The 23,336-nt window shown below is 42.6% G+C and overlaps 1 protein-coding gene across 1 annotated transcript in view; it reads left to right on the top strand.

The window, feature by feature from the left end:
• aff2 (AF4/FMR2 family, member 2) overlaps window positions 1–23,336 on the top strand; it is a 689,661-nt gene that overhangs the window by 308,368 nt on the left and 357,957 nt on the right. Inside the window, exon 5 of the mRNA XM_034181164.1 lies at window positions 7,350–7,436. Coding sequence (XP_034037055.1) covers window positions 7,350–7,436 — 87 coding nt within the window. The remainder of the gene's footprint in view (window positions 1–7,349; window positions 7,437–23,336) is intronic.

Below are 23,336 nucleotides of genomic sequence, written 5' to 3'. Positions count from 1 at the left end.
TATCCCTCCATCAAACATCTGATGGATAGTTATCAAACCCCTTTCCGCCCACCCCTTAAATTTATTAGGTAAAAAATCAGCAATCTTAGTGATTTTAAGTGTCCGTGAGGTTGTTAACGGTGCACTGATTTTCTTCCTCACCTGTGTCCATACTCGTTGTGTACACACAATCCACTCATTTTTTATTTTCAAATCTCTCCATTTCTTTTGTTCTAAAAAAGTCTCTAATGGTCTCTAATTAAACAATTTGGGAAGCATGGTTTTCTAGTTGTATCCAATTTGTTTCCTCAATGCCTGCAATGCCCATTCTACTAACCCACGCATCTGTGCAGCCCAATAATACAATTTCAAATTGGGCAAACCAAGACCCCCATTTTTTTTTTGGACTACATAATAGTTTCAGCTGAACTCGAGGTTTTTTCCTTTGCCAAATGAATAAAGAAATCATTTTGTCCAGCATTTTAAAAGTAGAGGGTGGAATCCAAATAGGGAGGGCCTGGAACAAATATAACAACGGAGGAAGGAGATTCATCCTAACTGTTTCTATTCTCCCGATTAGGGATAAGGGTAGAATTTCCCAGCGGACCAGGTCAGATTTTATTGACAAAAACAATTTCCCATAGTTTTCTGTATATAATTGTGAGGTTTGTGGTGTAACCATTATGCCTAAATACTTAAATCCTTGAGTGGGCCAATTAAACAAAGCAACTTTATCCAAATCTAGCGGCCTATCACCCACCAACATCATTGCTTGCGACTTTGTCTCATTGACCTTATAACCTGATATCATTCCAAAGTCCCCCAGACAATCCATAAGTGCAGAGACAGACATCTGCAGGTTGGTAATATACAGTATCACATCATCCGTATAGAGCGAAATCTTGTACTCTACTCCACCCACCGATACTCCCTGTATATTGTCATTATCTCGAATCATTTCCGCCACTGGTTCTATGCTTATAGCAAATAATAAAGGAGAAAGTGGGCACCCCTGTCTAGTTCCTCTTTTCAGTCTGAAAGGTTCAGAACAATGTCCATTTACTCATACTTTTGATGTGGGTTCTGTATACAACACTCTAATCCAATCAATAAAATCTGAGTGAAATCCCATTTTCCCCAATGTATTCTCCAAATACAGCCAATCTAAGCTGAGAAGCATTGAAGATTCCTGTTTCTGTTTTGCTATGGACATAATGTTTAGTGTTCTTCTTATATTATTTATTCCCAGGTGACCAGGTATAAACCCTGTTTGATCGGACTTAATTATTCTGTTAATGCACTTTTGAATTCTTTTAGCCAGTATTGTTGTTAGAATTTTTACATCACAGCACAACAAACTAATTGGCCTGTATGAGGAACAGACTGTGGGATCCTTTCCCTCCTTGGGGATTACTGATATTATCGCCTGAGACCAAGATTTTGGTGGGTCTTTTTTTGTTAAGGCATAATTACATACCCTTTGTAAAAGGGGTGTGACTTCATCTAGAAAGTGTTTATAAAATTCCTGGTGGATTTGCGGTGCGCTCCCAGCAGCACAAAACGGTCCAGAGCCAGAACCAGTTCGGACCCAAGGACCCCGCCGACACCCCCCAGGTGGCCGCGACAAACCGAGTCTGTGAAAGAAGGAATCATTATGTGAGTCCACACTCAACACACAGAGAGAACGCTCAAAGGTGTACAAACAGCAAACACTTCCTGGCTTAATTGCAAATCAGCTTCCCACCCTGCAGGCACAGAACACCCTGTTCACAAAACTCCACTGCAGTGGAAGCTGATTTAAACGACCAACATACAGCTCAATATAATAAAGGTGTGAGGGACACCACATTTACTGACTGTGTAAATGTTAGTCACAAAATCTAACGTACCTCAGGAAGTGTGCTGACAAGCGTGAGACCTCACCCCCTCCTCTTTCACAGACCATGCATCAAACCTGGACGTTCTCTGCATCCACTGATGATGAGATGGCTCTTGAGACGACGATCTCACCCGTCTGGTCACAAGGTCGGGTCTCTGGCAAATACACACTGTGTACTCCAGTCTTAAATGCCACCATGTTCCAATCCATGTAGATGCACCACAGCTGTGAGTCCTGACGAGCCGCAGGTGATCAGCCTCAGGTGATCAGGGTGAGGTCCTGATAAACTCAGCTACACAGCCACTCAGTCCCAAATGCAAGCCACCTGGAAGGAAAAACAAAAGACAAACAAAAAGGCAGCCAGGCCCCCCCAGCCATACAACAATTCCCCCGGATAGCCATCCATACCTGGTGACTTACTATTTTTCAAATTTCTTATTGTTTCCTCTATTTCCCTTTTTGTTATTGGCTCTCTCATGGCTTTGGCTTCAGCCTCTGTCAATTTCGATAACTTAATTTTTCCCAATAGGTTTTCAATTTTCTCTGCTTTGTTGTCTGTTTCAGGTGAGTCATATAATGCCTCATAATAAACTGAAAATGCCTCGGCTATATCTTTAGGGTGTGATACAACTTTTCCTGAAAAAGGGTTCACTATCCTAGCCACTGTATGGTTTGCCTGCGCTTTGCGTAACTGAAATGCCAGTAGCCTACTGGCCCTATTTCCGGACTCATAGTATCTCTGATTAGCAAACCGCAAGGCCCCCTCCGCCTTATATGTCAATACGTTGTTCAGTGCCTGTCTGTTTAGGGTTAGAGATTTCAAGATATTTTCATTATTTGTCTTTTTATGCTCTTTCTCTAGATCAGCTACACAGTCTTCTAATCTTTTCTGTTCTTTCTCCCTGTCTTTCCTTATTTTAGATGAAAGAACAATCCATTTCCCCCTTAATACCACTTTTGCAGCTTCCCATAAAGTAGAGACTGAAACTTCTCCATTGTCATTATGTTCCATATAGTCCCTCCATTCCTGCTTTATCTTCTGAACTACATCTGGATCGTTCAAGAGTGAGACGTTCAGTCTCCAAGGTTTAATTTTTCTATCGTTCTCTAACCTTAATGACATCACTATTGGAGCATGGTCTGATATTATTATGGGATCTATGTGACAATCCATAACAGTATAAGCATCCTTTCTCGATACACAAAACAAATCAATTCTGGAGTAACTATTATGGACCTTAGAAAAAAAAGTGTAGTCTCTCTCCTTCGGGTGTTTGTACCGCCATACATCTACTAAGCCTAACTCTTCTACCATATCGTGCAAAACTTTTGCTTTCCTCAAAATATATCCCTGCTTGAATGGTTGTTTATCTAATCAATACACAGTTAAAATCCCCCCCTACTATTAAGTATCCCTCCCCATGCTTAGTTAAAATTGTTGAAATTTCTTTAAAGAATCCCGTGTCATCTTCATTCGGTGCATATAAATTTAAAATTGTTATCCTAATTTCCCCAATTGTCCCCACAACCATAATATAATGACCATTGTTATCTTCATATGTTCTTTCAACGATAAGCCCCAGAGTTTTATGACACAGAACAGCCACCCCTCTTTTACTACCCTTTTCACAAGCAGAAGTAAATACTTGGCCGACCCAGTCCCTCTTGAGTTTCTTGTGTTCCTTGTCATTGAGGTGGGTCTCCTAAAGTAAATCAATTGAGCAAATTAACCTCTTCAACTGTGATATAATTTTCTTCCTTTTTATAGGATGATTGACCCCATTTATGTTATAACTAACAATGTTTATACTGTCCATAGCTAATATTTATACCAACAATTAAAAAAAAGGCAAACATTATCTTTTGCAAAGAGCCACTGAACCTTGATAACAAACAAGAAATCACACCAAAAAAATTTTTATATAGACTTCCAAAAATCCAGTAGGTAGCCCCTGAGAACTGAACAAATAAACCTTAACCAAAAGGGCTTCCCACTCTCGATGACTCTTGGGCAGAGAGCCATAGCTCTCTGGGCTGGTTGCACTGAGTGCTGTAGCGACGATCATCCAGGAAACACGTCGCATTAGAGGCTGCGAGCTTATCAAAATAAACAGAGTTCTGTCCCCTCACCCCTGCAAAGACTCCGTCCACAAAATATAGTATAGTCACAAGATCATAGCCGAAAACAAATCTGTCCCTTGCAATTACCCGATAAATGAGATATTAAATTGTTACAATCAGTCCCTACAAATACCCAGTTTTACTTCTGCTGTGGTCACCCTTTTTACTCAGAACCTGTGAGCCTGGAATCTTCATTGCCTCCGCAGATTAGTGATCTTATTTCTGCTGGGATAAGTTGTTGGTTCTTTTGCCGCCCGCTCCAAGTTGTCCACTCGTCCCTCTCCAGCTCCCTCTCCTGTACATCCCGCTTCTCCATCACTGCCTCCATGCCCAGCTCTCTGAGTTGACTGTGCCTCCAGTAGTGAGGGGAACTGCTTGACGCCCTTGTCCAAAAAGATTCTCAGCTGGGCTGGTTAGGGTGACTGGGCTTTGATGTTCTTCTCTTTCAACTTTTTTATTACCTCTCGAACCTTTTTCCTCTTCCTCTGCACCTCAGCGGAGTAATCTTGATCAAAGTAGACCTTGTGACCCTGGAACTCCGCATTTCATTGCTTCCATGCCTGCTGCAACACTGACGGTTTCACTTTAAAGTTCAGAAAACGAACTATGATTGACCGCGGGGCCGCAGCAGCATCTTTGGGCTTTGGGCCCGGGGCTCTGTGTGCACTTTCCAGTTTGCTCTCCATACCTTCTTGTAATTCCAGTGAGTTGTACAAAAAATCAGTTACAAACTTCATCATGTCATTTTTCTCAGTCCCTTCTGGTATACCATAGAGCCTTATGTTGTTACGACGGAGTCTGGTTTCCATGTCATTGCATTTAACAGCGAGGTTAGTTTCTCGTTTTAGCAGGTAGCTCAGTGCCTTCTCAAGCTGCGTACATCTGTCCTCGACAGCACTCACTCTTTCCTCTGTGTCCCCCAGCCTCTTATCAAGCCCCACAGTTTGTTGTTTTAAATCATCCATAGTGGATTCCAGCCTTGAAAGAGAAGTCTTTAAATCACCAAAAGAGTCTTTATTTTCCTGTCGGAGCTTGCGAAGCTCTGATAGCATCTCGGGCTCAGTAGTAGCCTCCCCAGTATTTTTCAATGGCGTAGCCTCGGCTAACGTTAGCTGCTTGGGACCAGCTTTACCGTCCTCATTTTTTCCTCCTCTCGTGTCTTTTCACATTGTTTTTTGAGTCAAACTCATGGCTGAAATGACCTTGTCTTGTGGTCTTGTGCTCATTTATCTGTTCTTAATTTTTAATTGGCTATTTTAATGGGTCAGTCGGAGCTGAGAAATTAGCTGTCCGTCTCGGCCATGACGTAGGCGGAAGTCCTCATTGTTCATTCTCATGCTTTTCTGAAAAGCACTTGTGAACTTCTTTTTGATCCTGAGGGAACTCAGGCACCTTGCTTACGGTACATCCAGAAAGTATTCACAGCGCATTACTTTTTACACATTTTTTATGTTTCAGCCTTATTCCAAAATAAATTCATTTTACTTCAAAATTCTGCTCACAACACCCCATAATAACAACATGAAGAAAGTTTTTTTTTTAATTTTTGCAAATTTATTAAAAATAAAAACCTAAGAGATCATGAGTACATAAGTATTCACACCCTTTGGTCAATATTTTGTTGATGCACCTTTGGCAGTAATTACAAGCCCAAATCTTCTTGAATATGATGCCACAAGCTTGGTGCACATACAGTATTTTTGGACAGTTTTGCCCATTCCTCTTTGCAGCACCTCTCAAGCTCCATCAGCTTGGATGGGGAGCATCGGTGCACAGCTATTTTCAGATGTCTCCAGAGATGTTCAATCAGATTCAGGTCTGGGCTCTGGCTGGGCCACTCAAGGACATTCACAGCGTTGTCCTGAAGCCACTGCTTTGATATCTTGGCTGTGTGCTTATGCTCATTGTCCTGCTGAAAGATGAACTAAGGTCAAGAGCGTTCTGGAGCAGGTTTTTATCCAGGATGTCTCTGTACATTGCTGCATTCATCTTTCCCTCAATCCTGACTAGTCTCCCAGTTCCTGCTGCTGGAAAACATCCCCACAGCATAATGCTGCCACCACCATGCTTCACTGTAGGGATGGTGCCTGGTTTCCTCCAAACATGACATGTGGTATTCACACCAAAGAGTTCAATCTTTGTCTCATCAGACCAGAGAATTTTGTTTCTCCTGGTCTGAGAGTCCTTCAGGTGCCTTCTGTCAAACTCCAGGTGGGCTGCCATGTGCCTTTTACTAAGGAGTGGCTTCTGTCTGGCCGCTCTATTATACAGTTCTGATAGGTGGATTGCTGCAGAGATGATTGTCCTTCTGGAAGGTTCTCCTCTCTCCACAGAGGAATGCTGGAGCTCTGACAGAGTGACCATCGGGTTCCTGGTCATCTCCCTGACTAAGGCTGTTCACCCTCGATCGCTCAGTTTAGATGGGCAGCCAACTCCAGTTATAGTCTTGGTGGATCTGAACTTCTTCCATTTATGGATGATGGAGGCCACTGTGCTCATTGGGACCTTCAAAGCAGCAGAAATGTTTCTGTACCCTTCCTCAGATTTGTGCCTGGAGACAATCCTGTCTCTGAGGTCTACAGACAATTCCTTTGACTTCATGCTTGGTTTGTGCTCTGACTGTCAACTGTGGGACCTTATATGTAGACATATGTGTGTCTTTCTAAGTCATGCCTAATCAACTGAATTTACCCCAGGTGGACTCCAGTTAAGCTGTAGAAACATCTCAACGATGATCAGTGGAAACAGGAGGCACCTGAGCTCAATTCTGAGCTTCATGGCAAAGGCTCTGAATACTTGTGTACATGTGATTACTTAATTGTTTTTTGTTTTTTTACTTTTTAATAAATTTGAAAAAATCTAAAAAAAAAAACTTTTTCCACATTGTCATTATGGGGTATTGTGTGTAGAATTTTGAGCAGGAAAATGAATTTAATCATGGAATAAGGCTGTAACATAACAAAATGTGGAAAAAGTGAAGCGCTGTGTATACTTTCTGGATGCTTTTTTGAAAGTGAAATATAAAGCTCTGAGACTGAAGATGAGACTCATGTGGTATAGAAGCATAGATTTGAAGCTGCAGAAGCAAACTGACAAGCAGACCTCAGCACGCACTTTTCTGACTGCTGCGTGCACATTTATGCATGTCACACCTTTTCTTCATTTCCGTGTTCAGTATTGTGATTCAAAAGCAAAGCTTTGTGGTGAAAAACTCAGACTTTGTTGAATTAACAGAATTATTAAGAGCATCACCTTGAATTTTCTTTGAGATGAGCTGGGTTTTTGTCAAAATGAATAAAACAAACATTGAAAATATTTTTTGTTTTATATTGATTCCTCTTGTACTTTTTTATGTGTGTGTGTGTGTTAGGAGATGACACATTCCTGGCCTCCTCCTCTCACAGCCATCCACACTCCTTTGAAGGCTGATCAGACCAAGTTTCCCATCCCAAATCAGGTTCGTGTGTGTTTTTCTTATTCTGGCCTGTGACAGTGAACATATCAATCAATCAATCAATTTTTTTATATAGCGCCAAATCACAACAAACAGTTGCCCCAAGGCGCTTTATATTGTAAGGCAAGGCCATACAATAATTATGTAAAACCCCAACGGTCAAAACGACCCCCTGTGAGCAAGCACTTGGCTACAGTGGGAAGGAAAAACTCCCTTTTAACAGGAAGAAACCTCCAGCAGAACCTGGCTCAGGGAGGGGCAGTCTTCTGCTGGGACTGGTTGGGGCTGAGGGAGAGAACCAGGAAAAAGACATGCTGTGGAGGGGAGCAGAGATCGATCACTAATGATTAAATGCAGAGTGGTGCATACAGAGCAAAAAGAGAAAGAAACAGTGCATCATGGGAACCCCCCAGCAGTCTACGTCTATAGCAGCATAACTAAGGGATGGTTTAGGGTCACCTGATCCAGCCCTAACTATAAGCTTTAGCAAAAAGGAAAGTTTTAAGCCTAATCTTAAAAGTAGAGAGGGTGTCTGTCTCCCTGATCTGAATTGGGAGCTGGTTCCACAGGAGAGGAGCCTGAAAGCTGAAGGCTCTGCCTCCCATTCTACTCTTACAAACCCTAGGAACTACAAGTAAGCCTGCAGTCTGAGAGCGAAGCGCTCTATTGGGGTGATATGGTACTACGAGGTCCCTAAGATAAGATGGGACCTGATTATTCAAAACCTTATAAGTAAGAAGAAGAATTTTAAATTCTATTCTAGAATTAACAGGAAGCCAATGAAGAGAGGCCAACACGGGTGAGATATGCTCTCTCCTTCTAGTCCCCGTCAGTACTCTAGCTGCAGCATTTTGAATTAACTGAAGGCTTTTTAGGGAACTTTTAGGACAACCTGATAATAATGAATTACAATAGTCCAGCCTAGAGGAAATAAATACAAGAATTAGTTTTTCAGCATCACTCTGAGACAAGACCTTTCTGATTTTAGAGATATTGCGTAAATGCAAAAAAGCAGTCCTACATATTTGTTTAATATGCACTTTGAATGACATATCCTGATCAAAAATGACTCCAAGATTTCTCACAGTATTACTAGAGGTCAGGGTAATGCCATCCAGAGTAAGGATCTGGTTAGACACCATGTTTCTAAGATTTGTGGGGCCAAGTACAATAACTTCAGTTTTATCTGAGTTTAAAAGCAGGAAATTAGAGGTCATCCATGTCTTTATGTTTGTAAGACAATCCTGCAGTTTAGCTAATTGGTGTGTGTCCTCTGGCTTCATGGATAGATAAAGCTGGGTATCATCTGCGTAACAATGAAAATTTAAGCAATACCGTCTAATAATACTGCCTAAGGGAAGCATGTATAAAGTGAATAAAATTGGTCCTAGCACAGAACCTTGTGGAACTCCATAATTAACTTTAGTCTGTGAAGAAGATTCCCCATTTACATGAACAAATTGTAATCTATTAGACAAATATGATTCAAACCACCGCAGCGCAGTGCCTTTAATACCTATGGCATGCTCTAATCTCTGTAATAAAATTTTATGGTCAACAGTATCAAAAGCAGCACTGAGGTCTAACAGAACAAGCACAGAGATGAGTCCACTGTCCGAGGCCATAAGAAGATCATTTGTAACCTTCACTAATGCTGTTTCTGTACTATGATGAATTCTAAAACCTGACTGAAACTCTTCAAATAGACCATTCCTCTGCAGATGATCAGTTAGCTGTTTTACAACTACCCTTTCAAGAATTTTTGAGAGAAAAGGAAGGTTGGAGATTGGCCTATAATTAGCTAAGATAGCTGGGTCAAGTGATGGCTTTTTAAGTAATGGTTTAATTACTGCCACCTTAAAAGCCTGTGGTACATAGCCAACTAACAAAGATAGATTGATCATATTTAAGATCGAAGCATTAAATAATGGTAGGGCTTCCTTGAGCAGCCTGGTAGGAATGGGGTCTAATAAACATGTTGATGGTTTGGAGGAAGTAACTAATGAAAATAACTCAGACAGAACAATCGGAGAGAAAGAGTCTAACCAAATACCGGCATCACTGAAAGCAGCCAAAGATAACGATACGTCTTTGGGATGGTTATGAGTAATTTTTTCTCTAATAGTTAAAATTTTGTTAGCAAAGAAAGTCATGAAGTCATTACTAGTTAAAGTTAAAGGAATACTCAGCTCAATAGAGCTCTGACTCTTTGTCAGCCTGGCTACAGTGCTGAAAAGAAACCTGGGGTTGTTCTTATTTTCTTCAATTAGTGATGAGTAGAAAGATGTCCTAGCTTTACGGAGGGCTTTTTTATAGAGCAACAGACTCTTTTTCCAGGCTAAGTGAAGATCTTCTAAATTAGTGAGACGCCATTTCCTCTCCAACTTACGGGTTATCTGCTTTAAGCTACGAGTTTGTGAGTTATACCACGGAGTCAGGCACTTCTGATTTAAAGCTCTCTTTTTTAGAGGAGCTACAGCATCCAAAGTTGTCTTCAATGAGGATGTAAAACTATTGACGAGATACTCTATCTCACTTACAGAGTTTAGGTAGCTACTCTGCACTGTGTTGGTATATGGCATTAGAGAACATAAAGAAGGAATCATATCCTTAAACCTAGTTACAGTGCTTTCTGAAAGACTTCTACTGTAATGAAACTTATTCCCCACTGCTGGGTAGTCCATCAGAGTAAATGTAAATGTTATTAAGAAATGATCAGACAGAAGGGAGTTTTCAGGGAATACTGTTAAGTCTTCTATTTCCATACCATAAGTCAGAACAAGATCTAAGATATGATTAAAGTGGTGGGTGGACTCATTTACTTTTTGAGCAAAGCCAATAGAGTCTAATAATAGATTAAATGCAGTGTTGAGGCTGTCATTCTCAGCATCTGTGTGGATGTTAAAATCGCCCACTATAATTATCTTATCTGAGCTAAGCACTAAGTCAGACAAAAGGTCTGAAAATTCACAGAGAAACTCACAGTAACGACCAGGTGGACGATAGATAATAACAAATAAAACTGGTTTTTGGGACTTCCAATTTGGATGGACAAGACTAAGAGTCAAGCTTTCAAATGAATTAAAGCGCTGTCTGGGTTTTTGATTAATTAATAAGCTGGAATGGAAGATTGCTGCTAATCCTCCGCCCCGGCCCGTGCTACGAGCATTCTGACAGTTAGTGTGACTCGGGGGTGTTGACTCATTTAAACTAACATATTCATCCTGTTGTAACCTGGTTTCTGTAAGGCAGAATAAATCAATATGTTGATCAATTATTATATCATTTACCAACAGGGACTTAGAATAGAGAGACCTAATGTTTAATAGACCACAAATTTACTGTTTTAGTCTGTGGTGCAGTTGAAGGTGCTATATTATTTTTTCTTTTTGAATTTTTATGCTTAAATATATTTTTGCTGGTTATTGGTAGTCTGGGAGCAGGCACCGTCTCTACGGGGATGGGGTAATGAGGGGATGGCAGGGGGAGAGAAGCTGCAGAGAGGTGTGTAAGACTACAACTCTGCTTCCTGGTCCCAACCCTGGATAGTCACGGTTTGGAGGATTTAAGAAAATTGGCCAGATTTCTAGAAATGAGAGCTGCTCCATCCAAAGTGGGATGGATGCCGTCTCTCCTAACAAGACCAGGTTTTCCCCAGAAGCTTTGCCAATTATTTATGAAGCCCACCTCATTTTTTGGACACCACTCAGACAGCCAGCAATTCAAGGAGAACATGCGGCTAAACATGTCACTCCCGGTCCGATTGGGGAGGGGCCCAGAGAAAACTACAGAGTCCGACATTGTTTTTGCAAAGTTACACACCGATTTAATGTTAATTTTAGTGACCTCCGATTGGCGTAACCGAGTGTCATTACTGCCGACGTGAATTACAATCTTACCAAATTTACGCTTAGCCTTAGCCAGCAGTTTCAAATTTCCTTCAATGTCACCTGCTCTGGCCCCCGGAAGACAATTGACTATGGTTGCTGGTGTCGCTAGCTTCACATTTCGCAAAACAGAGTCGCCAATAACCAGAGTTTGATCCTCGGCGGGTGTGTCGTCGAGTGGGGAAAAACGGTTAGAGATGTGAACGGGTTGGCGGTGTACACGGGGCTTCTGTTTAGGGCTACGCTTCCTCCTCACAGTCACCCAGTCAGCCTGCTTTCCCGGCTGCTCGGGATCTGCCAGGGGGTAACTAACGGCGGCTAAGCTACCTTGGTCCGCACCGACTACAGGGTCCTGGCTAGCTGTAGAATTTTCCACGGTGCGGAGCCGAGTCTCCAATTCGCCCAGCCTGGCCTCCAAAGCTATGAATAAGCTACACTTATTACAAGTACCGTTACTGCTAAAGGAGGCCGAGGAATAACTAAACATTTCACACCCAGAGCAGAAAAGTGCGGGAGAGACAGGAGAAGCCGCCATGCTAAATCGGCTAAGAGCTAGTAGCTATGCTAAGCTAGCGGATTCCTAAAAACACGCAAAGTGAATAATGTGTAAATAATTTAGAGGTGATTCAGCAGAAGGAGTGCTTTAGTTAAGGCACGTAAAGATTACACTGGGAAACAAATCGTAATCTAGATAACTAGATCAATCTAACTGCGCAGATTAAACAGCTAACTGATACAGAAAAACACTGCTGTGCTCCGGAACAGGAAGTGATACAATACCGCAGTGAGAGCCAACCACCAGTAGAGGCAAGCAAGAGGGGACATACATATCACAGTGAGACGCAGCACAGCAGAATCAGTTTGGATGAAATGGGCGGCAAATTATCTTTTCTTGCAGTATATTAGTATATTATTGTTTGCACCACAAAGCAGAGATCTGTGACTTCAGAATGTCCAGCTTCACAAAATTCTAATTATTTCTTTGACATCTTGTGCTGCATTCACATGTGCACTGTATGCGGCAGATGGTCAACTGGATGTTCCATTATTTTCAGTGAGTGGATGACGGAAAACTATGCCACCATTGGCTGTGAGCATGTTAACCACACACTGTAAAGACACTTGCTGTCAGAAAGTGTTTTATTTTAAATTTTAACCACCTGCCATAGCAACAAGAACAATCCAGACATTGCTTTATCAAGGATTAAAGATGGGCAGCAAGAAATTAAGTCTTTTAAGTGCAGAGAGTCACCTGGTTTTAATCAGGTAAACGTGAGTAATATGTGTGAGAGCTATAACTATAGCTATAAACACGAATACTCTCCTGACAAATGGTTGTGTCTGATGTCGTCATCTAACATCTGCCACTACAGACAACAGTGATTCTGCTACAACTGGTTTGACGTCTTTTCTGCCATCAGTATGTGAAGGCAACATTAGGTATTTTATAAGGAATTGTCATTTTGCTTTAGTGGTCTCTAAAAATAATTTAAGCAACAAAATGTTATGAGATGTAAAGTCTGGGTCAGAGTTTACAAATGAGCAGGGCCCGGTTTCATAAAGCAGTCTAATCATGTTTAGTTAACTACTGCGTTGACAAATGTTTTGATGTTCGTCGCTGCACATAGCGCTTAGTCGGCTAAAGTTTCACATTATCCAACTAAAGTTTTTAGGCTGGTACGGAAGAGGCTAATCTTATTTTAGTCGACAAAACATCAGTGTCTTACTTCAAAAACTGGCAGCTATCATGTACCAACACTTGATGGAACACTCGCTCATATTCCTCCAAAAGGAGAGCTTCCTCCAGTTTTGGCCATAATTGCAGCAGACGACTGTCATGACATGTTTGTGGCAGTTCTCACAGTAGCCACAGGGTGTCGCTGCTACACAGAGCAGCATTGTTTGCACAAAAAGCCTTGATGGAAGTGTAGAAGAAGAAGAACTGCTAGGCTAAGAGCTAAACACGCCGTTCTGCAGTTCGTATGGGTCTATAAATGTTAATAAAGCCAGTTAACGAAACAAAGGCTGGATAGTTCATGACAACGACCAACCTGGAAGTCAACAAAACTGTCGCGTTTCTTGGTAATGGCACTCACAAGGCCGCTATGCCCGTGAAAACCATTGACTAACATAATACGGCTAATCTACAAGTTTAGCTGTCGGTGGTAAACGGTGATGAGACACGTAATGTTGGATGACTAACCGTAGTCGACTAAGTAAGTCTAATACAACCCCTGGCAATAATTATGGAATCACCGGCCTCTGAGGATGTTCATTCAGTTGTTTAATTTTGTAGAAAAAAAGCAGATCACAGACATGACACAAAACTAAAGTCATTTCAAATGGCAACTTTCTGGCTTTAAGAAACACTTTAAGAAATCAAGAAAAATAATTGTGGCAGTCAGTAACGGTTACTTTTTTAGACCAAGCAGAGGGAAAATATATGGACTCACTCAATTCTGAGGAATAAATTATGGAATCACCCTGTATCATCCCCAAAACTAACACCTGCATCAAATCAGATCTGCTCGTTAGTCTGCATCTACAAAGGAGTGATCACACCTTGGAGAGCTGTTGCACCAAGTGGACTGACATGAATCATGGCTCCAACACGAGAGATGTCAATTGAAACAAAGGAGAGGATTATCAAACTCTTAAAAGAGGGTAAATCATCACGCAATGTTGCAAAAGATGTTGGTTGTTCACAGTCAGCTGTGTCTAAACTCTGGACCAAATACAAACAACATGGGAAGGTTGTTAAAGGCAAACATACTGGTAGACCAAGGAAGACATCAAAGCGTCAAGACAGAAAACTTAAAGCAATATGCCTCAAAAATCGAAAATGCACAACAAAACAAATGAGGAACGAATGGGAGGAAACTGGAGTCAACGTCTGTGACCGAACTGTAAGAAACCGCCTAAAGGAAATGGGATTTACATACAGAAAAGCTAAATGAAAGCCATCATTAACACCTAAACAGAAAAAAACAAGCTTACAATGGGCTAAGGAAAAGCAATCGTGGACTGTGGATGACTGGATGAAAGGCATATTCAGTAATGAATCTCGAATCTGCATTGGGCAAGGTGATGATGCTGGAACTTTGGTTTGGTGCCGTTCCAATGAGATTTCTAAAGATGACTGCCTGAAGAGAAGATGTAAATTTCCACAGTCATTGATGATATGGGGCTGCATGTCAGGTAAAGGCACTGGGGAGATGGCTGTCATTACATCATCAATAAATGCACAAGTTTACGTTGATATTTTGGACACTTTTCTTATCCCATCAATTGAAAGGATGTTTGGGGATGATGAAATCATTTTTCAAGATGATAATGCATCTTGCCATAGAGCAAAAACTGTGAAAACATTCCTTGCAAAAAGACACATAGGGTCAATGTCATGGCCTGCAAATAGTCCGGATGTTAATCCAATTGAAAATCTTTGGTGGAAGTTGAAGAAAATGGTCCATGACAAGGCTCCAACCTGCAAAGCTGATCTGGCAACAGCAATCAGAGAAAGTTGGAGCCAGATTGATGAAGAGTACTGGTTGTCACTCATTAAGTCCATGCCTCAGAGACTGCAAGCTGTTATAAAAGCCAGAGGTGGTGCAACAAAATACTAGTGATGTGTTGGCGCGTTCTTTTGTTTTTCATGAGTCCATAATTTTTTTCCTCAGAATTGAGTGATTCCATTTTTTTTTTTCCTCTGCTTGGTCTAAAAAAGTAACCGTTACTGACTGACACAATTTTTTTCCTGATTTCTTATAGTGTTTCTTAAAGCCAGAAAGTTGCCATTTGAAATGACTTTAGTTTTGTGTCAAGTCTGTGATCTGCTTTTTTTCTACAAAATTAAACAACTGAATGAACATCCTCTGAGGCCGGTGATTCCATAATTTTTGCCAGGGGTTGTATATTAGACTGCTTTATGAAACCGGGCTCTGGTGTTGGTATTTAGGTGTGTTCATTTTTAATCATCTGATTATATCAGTTGTTGTTCTTGTTGAACAGGAGTCAGTGAGTGAAGGTATGAAAATGTTAGAAAAAGGTGAAAACCCTTCACTTAAACATCTGCACTTTTTGCTGTAAGATAAATGATTTTCTGCTCCTTAAAATCTTCAGACTGTGAATTACATCCATCTCATAAATTCACTGGGCGATTTATTGCTGTGGTACAATCAAATCAACATCACCTCATTCTGTTTAATGTCACAAGCAGAACCTGCCAAAATTCCAGTCTACATTCTGTACAGGGCTGTTCAAAGCTTTAAAGCTTCTTTATAAAACTGTACTGCTTTATTCATTCATTCATTGTATTTTTGCTTTTTTCCGGTGGGTCAATTCAAAATCAATTGTGAAGTGTTCGATTCTTCCTGTTCCAACCAAAATCAAATGATTTTTTTCCTTTCTTTAAAGAAACTTATCAATTTTAATTTTTCAAACCTTGTTTTAAAGTTAAAAAAAATAGAACTGTACTGCCCAGTGCATGACACAAAAACAGTGACCAATGTCAGCTCTATAATCAGAAGTAATTGTAAAAACCTTATTAAATGGAACCCAGTTTTCTTTTTAAATTGCAGACTAGCTAAAAGAAATTAAGAATATTTCTCAGATGAAACAAATTGTGTATTTGTGTAGTGAAAGCACATTTATTTCTTATATTTATGTATATTCACTTTAATGTTAATATATTTTAGTTCGGAGTTTTCTCTCTGAGAATTGATGATTCCTGCAGTGGAGTTTCTCTTGTGGCAAAAAAAAAAAAAAAAAAAAAATCAAGCCCAAAATGTTTCACACAGAATCTGACAGAGATGGAATACTGTGACGTCAACATAGTACACATCCTGTTGTGAAGGTGTAGGAACACGGACCCACAACAGGGGGCGTTAAATGAACGGGCAATGGATAAGCCAAACAGTAACAATTTAATGTTGTAGTGCACAATGAAATACAGACAATCACAGTTTAGGTACCACCGAATTACATATTTGAGTGACGTGTGGGCAGGCTTGAGGATAGGAGAGATCCGTCCTGAGCCGAGCCGGATCCCACACGGCCTTCACCGCCAATGGATCTGAAGAACACCGGAGCCGCCAAGTCCTGGGTCCCCAGGTGGTCACAGTCTCCCGCTGTCAGACCTGGTACTCAACTCAACTCAACTTTTTTCTTATATAGCGCCAAATCACAACAAACAGTTGCCCCAAGGCGCTCCATATTGTAAGGCAAGGCCATACAATAATTATGAAAAACCCCAACGGTCAAAACGACCCCCTATGAGCAAGCACTTGGCAACAGTGGGAAGGAAAAACTCCCTTTTAACAGGAAGAAACCTCCAGCAGAACCAGGCTCAGGGAGGGGCAGTCTTCTGCTGAGACTGGTTGGGGCTGAGGGAAAAAACCAGGAAAAAGACATGCCGTGAAGGGGGGCAGAGATCGATCACTAATGATTAAATGCAGAGTGATGCATACGGAGCAAAAAGAGAAAGAAACAGTGCATCATGGGAACCCCCCACAATGTATGTCTAAAGCAGCATAACCAAGGGATGGTCCAGGGTCACCCGATCCAGCCCTAACTATAAGCCTTAGCGAAAAGGAAAGTTTTAAGCCTAATCTTAAAAGTAGAGAGGGTATCTGTCTCCCTGATCTGAATTGGGAGCTGGTTCCACAGGAGAGGAGCCTGAAAGCTGAAGGCTCTGCCTCCCATTCTACTCTTACAAACCCTAGGAACTACAAGTAAGCCTGCAGTCTGAGAGCGAAGCGCTCTAATGGGGTAATATGGTACTACGAGGTCCCTAAGATAAGATGGGACCTGATTATTCAAAACCTTATAAGTAAGAAGAAGAATTTTAAATTCTATTCTAGAATTGACAGGAAGCCAATGAAGAGAGGCCAACACGGGTGAGATATGCTCTCTCCTGCTAGTCCCCGTCAGTACTCTAGCTGCAGCATTCTGAACCAACTGAAGGCTTTTTAGGGAACTTTTAGGACAACCTGATAATAATGAATTACAATAGTCCAGCCTAGAGGAAATAAATGCATGAATTAGTTTTTCAGCATCACTCTGAGACAAGCCCTTTCTAATTTTAGAGATATTGCGTAAATGCAAAAAGGCAGTCCTACATATTTGTTTAATATGCGCTTTGAATGACATATCCTGATCAAAAATGACTCCAAGATTTCTCACAGTATTACTAGAGATCAGGGAAATGCCATCCAGAGTAACGATCTGGTTAGACACCATGCTTCTAAGATTTGTGGGGCCAAGTACAATAACTTCAGTTTTATCTGAGTTTAAAAGCAGGAAATTAGAGGTCATCCATGTCTTTATGTCTGTAAGACAATCCTGCAGTTTAGCTAATTGGTGTGTATCCTCTGGCTTCATGGATAGATAAAGCTGGGTATCATCTGCGTAACAATGAAAATTTAAGCAATACCGTCTAATAATACTGCCTAAGGGAAGCATGTATAAAGTGAATAAAATTGGTCCTAGCACAGAACCTTGTGGAACTCCATAATTAACTTTAGTCTGTGAAGAAGATTCCCCATTTACATGAACAAACTGTAATCTATTAGACAAATATGATTCAAACCACCGCAGCGCAGTGCCTTTAATACCTATGACATGCTCTAATCTCTGTAATAAAATTTTATGGTCAACAGTATCAAAAGCAGCACTGAGGTCCAACAGAACAAGCACAGAGATAAGTCCACTGTCCGAATTCATAAGAAGATCATTTGTAACCTTCACTAATGCTGTTTCTGTACTATGATGAATTCTAAAACCTGACTGAAACTCTTCAAATAGACCATTCCTCTGCAGGTGATCAGTTAACTGTTTTACAACTACCCTCTCAAGAATCTTTGAGAGAAAAGGAAGGTTGGAAATTGGCCTATAATTAGCTAAGATAGCTGGATCAAGTGATGGCTTTTTAAGTAATGGTTTAATTACTGCCACCTTAAAGGCCTGTGGTACATAACCAACTAACAAAGATAGATTGATCATATTTAAGATTGAAGCATTAAATAATGGTAGGACTTCCTTGAGCAGCCTGGCAGGAATGGGGTCCAATAAACATGCCGATGGTTTGGACGAAGCAACCAATGAAAATAACTCAGACAGAACAACCGGAGAGAAAGAGTCTAACCAAATACCGGCATCACTGAAAGCAGCCAAAGATAACGATACATCTTTGGGATGGTTATGAGTAATTTTTTCTCTAATAGTCAAAATTTTGTTAGCAAAGAAAGTCATGAAGTCATTACTAGTTAAAGTTAATGGAATACTCAGCTCAATAGAGCTCTGACTCTTTGTCAGCCTAGCTACAGTGCTGAAAAGAAACCTGAGGTTATTCTTATTTTCTTCAATTAGTGATGAGTAGAAAGATGTCCTAGCTTTACGAAGGGCTTTTTTATAGAGCAACAAACTCTTTTTCCAGGCTAAGTGAAGATCTTCTAAGTTAGTGAAACGCCATTTCCTCTCCAACTTACGGGTTATCTGCTTTAAGCTACGAGTTTGTGAGTTATACCACGGAGTCAGACACTTCTGATTTAAAGCTCTCTTTTTCAGAGGAGCTACAGCATCCAAAGTTGTCTTCAAAGAGGATGTAAAACTATTGACGAGATACTCTAACTCCCTTACAGAGTTTAGGTAGCTACTCTGCTCTGTGTTGGTATATGACATTAGAGAACATAACGAAGGAATCATATCCTTAAACCTAGTTACAGCGCTTTCTGAAAGACTTCTAGTGTAATGAAACTTATTCCCCACTGCAGGGTAGTCCATCAGGGTAAATGTAAATGTTATTAAAAAATGATCAGACAGAAGGGAGTTTTCAGGGAATACTGTTAAATCTTCTATTTCCATACCATAAGTCAGAACAAGATCTAAGATATGATTAAAGTGGTGGGTGGACTCATTTACTTTTTGAGCAAAGCCGATAGAGTCCAATAATAGACCAAATGCAGTGCTGAGGCTGTCATTCTCAGCATCTGTGTGGATGTTAAAATCGCCCACTATAATTATCTTATCTGAGCTAAGCACTATGTCAGACAAAAGGTCTGAAAATTCACAGAGAAACTCACAGTAACGACCAGGTGGACGATAGATAATAACAAATAAAACTGGTTTTTGGGACTTCCAATTTGGATGGACAAGACTAAGAGACAAGCTTTCAAATGAATTAAAGCTCTGTCTAGGTTTTTGATTAATTAATAAGCTGGAATGGAAGATTGCTGCTAATCCTCCGCCCCGGCCCGTGCTACGAGCATTCTGACAGTTAGTGTGACTCGGGGGTGTTGACTCATTTAAACTAACATATTCATCCTGCTGTAACCAGGTTTCTGTTAGGCAGAATAAATCAATACGTTGATCAATTATTATATCATTTACCAACAGGGACTTAGAAGAGAGAGACCTAATGTTTAATAGACCACATTTAACTGTTTTAGTCTGTGGTGCAATTGAAGGTGCTATATTATTTTTTCTTTTTGAATTTTTATGCTTAAATAGATTTTTGCTGGTTATTGGTGGTCTGGGAGCAGGCACCGTCTCTACGGGGATGGGGTAATGAGGGGATGGCAGGGGGAGAGAAGCTGCAGAGAGGTGTATAAGACCACAGCTCTGCCTCCTGGTCCCAACGTTGGACAGTCACAGTTTGGAGGATCCAAGAAAATTGGCCAGATTTCTAGAAATGAGAGCTGCTCCATCTAAAGTGGGATGGATGCCGTCTCTCCTAACAAGACCAGGTTTTCCCCAGAAGCTTTGCCAATTATCTATGAAGCCCACCTCATTTTTGGACACCACTCAGACAGCCAGCAATTCAAGGAGAACATGCGGCTAAACATGTCACTCCCGGTCTGATTGGGGAGGGGCCCAGAGAAAACAACAGAGTCCGACATTGTTTTTGCAAAGTTACACACCGATTTAATGTTAATTTTAGTGACCTCCGATTGGCGTAACCGAGTGTCATTACTGCCGACGTGAATTACAATCTTACCAAATTTACGCTTAGCCTTAGCCAGCAATTTCAAATGTCCTTCGATGTCGCCTGCTCTGGCCCCCGGAAGACAATTGACTATGGTTGCTGGTGTCGCTAACTTCACATTTCTCAAAACAGAGTCGCCAATAACCAGAGTTTGATCCTCGGCGGGTGTATCGTCGAGTGGGGAAAAACGGTTAGAGATGTGAACGGGTTGGCGGTGTACACGGGGCTTCTGTTTAGGGCTACGCTTCCTCCTCACAGTCACCCAGTCAGCCTGCTTTCCCGACTGCCCGGGATCTGCCAGGGGGGAACTAGCGGCGGCTAAGCTACCTTGGTCCGCACCGACTACAGGGTCCTGGCTAGCTGTAGAATTTTCCACGGTGCGGAGCCGAGTCTCCAATTCGCCCAGCCTGGCCTCCAAAGCTACGAATAAGCTGCACTTATTACAAGTACCGTTACTGCTAAAGGAGGCCGAGGAATAACTAAACATTTCACACCCAGAGCAGAAAAGTGCGGGAGAGACAGGAGAAGCCGCCATGCTAAATCGGCTAAGAGCTAGTAGCTGCACTAAGCTAGCGGATTCCCAAAAACACACAAAGTGAATAATGTGCAAATAATCCAGAGGTGATTCAGCAAAAGGAGTGCCCCAATCAAGGCACCAAACAGGCCATGAAGCAGCACAGGCAACGCACGACAACAGCGAACGCACGACAACGGTGCTAAAATAAAATAAAAATCAACTAAACACGCTGTGGAGCAGCACAGATAACGCACGACAACAGTGCTAAAAGAGAAAAAAAAATAAAAAATAAATAAATAAATAAATAAATAAAAACGAAAGCGTTAGCAAGCTAGTTAGCTTGCCAACGCTGATGAAAGTTAGCAGATAAAAGTGCTCCGTCGCGATGTTTCGACTGTTAGAGGTCTTCCTTAGGCGTTGGAGCACAGTAAAAAAGTAAAAAAAAAAAAAAAGTAAAAAGGTAAAAAAGTAAAAAAGTCTTGAAAAAGACTGTTAATTCAAGTCCAAAGCAGCAGGTAGCAGTCTCAGTGTAAACAGTCCCAACAGAGAGCCAAAATTCTGATGTGTAGCAGCAGGAAAGAGGAAGTCAGAACAGCACAACATCACTCCACGTAGCAGTTTCTCGTACTGCTGGCAGAGAACAGAAAAACAGTATTGATGAGTGTGAGTTCGCACACTCAGTAATCCCACAGTCTGTATTATTTTGGGAGGGAGCACCTCCACCTCCAATCACACACTCGTGCAGCTCCTGTCTAACCACTTATCTGGATGGAGTGTGGAGTGAAGCCATCACTGATCACACCTAACGCCAATCCAACGGATAAGGAACACCACAGGAATACGGCTGCAAAAAGAGTCCAGACTATAATGCAGTTTCACGTTCAGCAGAGAAATTACCTCTTCTGATAGCTGATTTCTCGGCGGGGAGGTGGAGTTGCAGTCCAGCCTTTATGGTGGTGGTGATGTGATGTGGATGAGTGACAGCTGGTGCTGATAACGAGTGACAGCTGTCACTCCCGGTTGCTATGACGCCCTCTCATGCTTGAAGCCCGCACTTCAAGCAGGGCGCCATCTGGTGGTGGTGGGCCAGCAGTACCTCCTCTTCAGCGGCCCACACAACAGGACCCCCCCTCAACAGGCGCCTCCTGGCGCCCGACCAGGCTTGTCCGGGTGCCGGGCGTAGAAATCGGCCATGAGGGCCGGGTCCAGGATGAAGCTCCTCTTCCCCCAGGAGCGTTCTTCGGGTCCGTACCCTTCCCAGTCCACCAAATACTGGAATCCCCGCCCTTTCAACGAACGTCCAGGAGCCGGCGCACAGTCCAAGCCGGCTCCCCGTCGATGATCCGGGCATGCGGCGGCGCCGGTCCAGGGGCACAGAGGAGAGAGGTGTGGCAGGGTTTGAGTCTGGAGACGTGGAATACCGGATGTATCCGCAGTGAAGCTGGCAGCTTCAGCTTCACTGCGGCTGGTTTGAGGACCTTCACGATGGTGAAGGGTCCTATAAATCTGTCCTTAAGTTTCTGGGATTCCGTTTGTAGAGGTATGTCTTTTGTAGATAGCCAAACCGCCTGCCCGGGCTGATACATAGGGGCCGGGGCACGCCGGCGGTCCGCATGGGCCTTAGCCCTCGTCCGGGCTTTGAGCAGGGCAGAGTGGGCGGTACGCCACACCCGACGGCACCTCCTCAGATGGGCCTGGACCGAGGGCACCCCGACCTCTCCCTCCACTAGCGGGAATAATGGGGGCTGGTACCCCAAACATACCTCGAAAGGGGAGAGGCCGGTGGCAGATGATACTTGGCTATTATGAGCGTACTCGATCCAGGCCAGATGGTCACTCCAGGCCGACGGGTGCGCGGAGGTCACGCAGCGGAGGGCCTGCTCCAAATCCTGATTCATCCGCTTTGCCTGCCCGTTCGTCTGGGGGTGGTACCCGGACGAGAGGCTTATGGTGGCCGCCAGTTCCCTGCAGAAACTCCTCCAGACCTGGGAGGAGAACTGAGGGCCACGATCTGAGACAATGTCCAATGGAATCCCATGCAGACGCACGACGTGGTGGACCAGGAGGTCTGCAGTCTCCTGGGCCATCGGGAGCTTCGGGAGGGCCACGAAGTGGGCCACCTTGGAGAACCGGTCCACTATCGTGAGGATGGTAGTCTTGCCCTGGGATGGCGGGAGGCCCGTGATGAAGTCCAGGCCGATGTGAGACCAGGGGCTATGAGGCACGGGCAAAGGCTGGAGGAGGCCTTGGTTCTTATGATGATCTGCCTTGCCCCTGGCGTAGGTGGTGCAGGCCTGGACGTCTCGGACGTTGGTTTCCAGAGACGCCCACCAGAAGCGCTGCCGAACGACTGCCACGGTTCTTCGTACCCCTGGGTGGCAGGAGATTTTGGAACCATGACAGAAGTCCAGAACTGCAGCCCTGGCTTCTGGTGGGACGTACATTTTGTTTGTCGGGACAGTTCCCGGGTCCGGGTTCCGTGTCAGGGCCTTCCAGACGGTCTTCTCCACGTCCCAGGT

The sequence above is a fragment of the Thalassophryne amazonica genome, chromosome 11 (assembly GCF_902500255.1).
Source record: "Thalassophryne amazonica chromosome 11, fThaAma1.1, whole genome shotgun sequence".
NCBI lineage: Eukaryota > Metazoa > Chordata > Actinopteri > Batrachoidiformes > Batrachoididae > Thalassophryne > Thalassophryne amazonica.
Note: the sequence above shows the minus strand (reverse complement) of the source record. Positions and strands in the feature narration are given on the sequence as shown.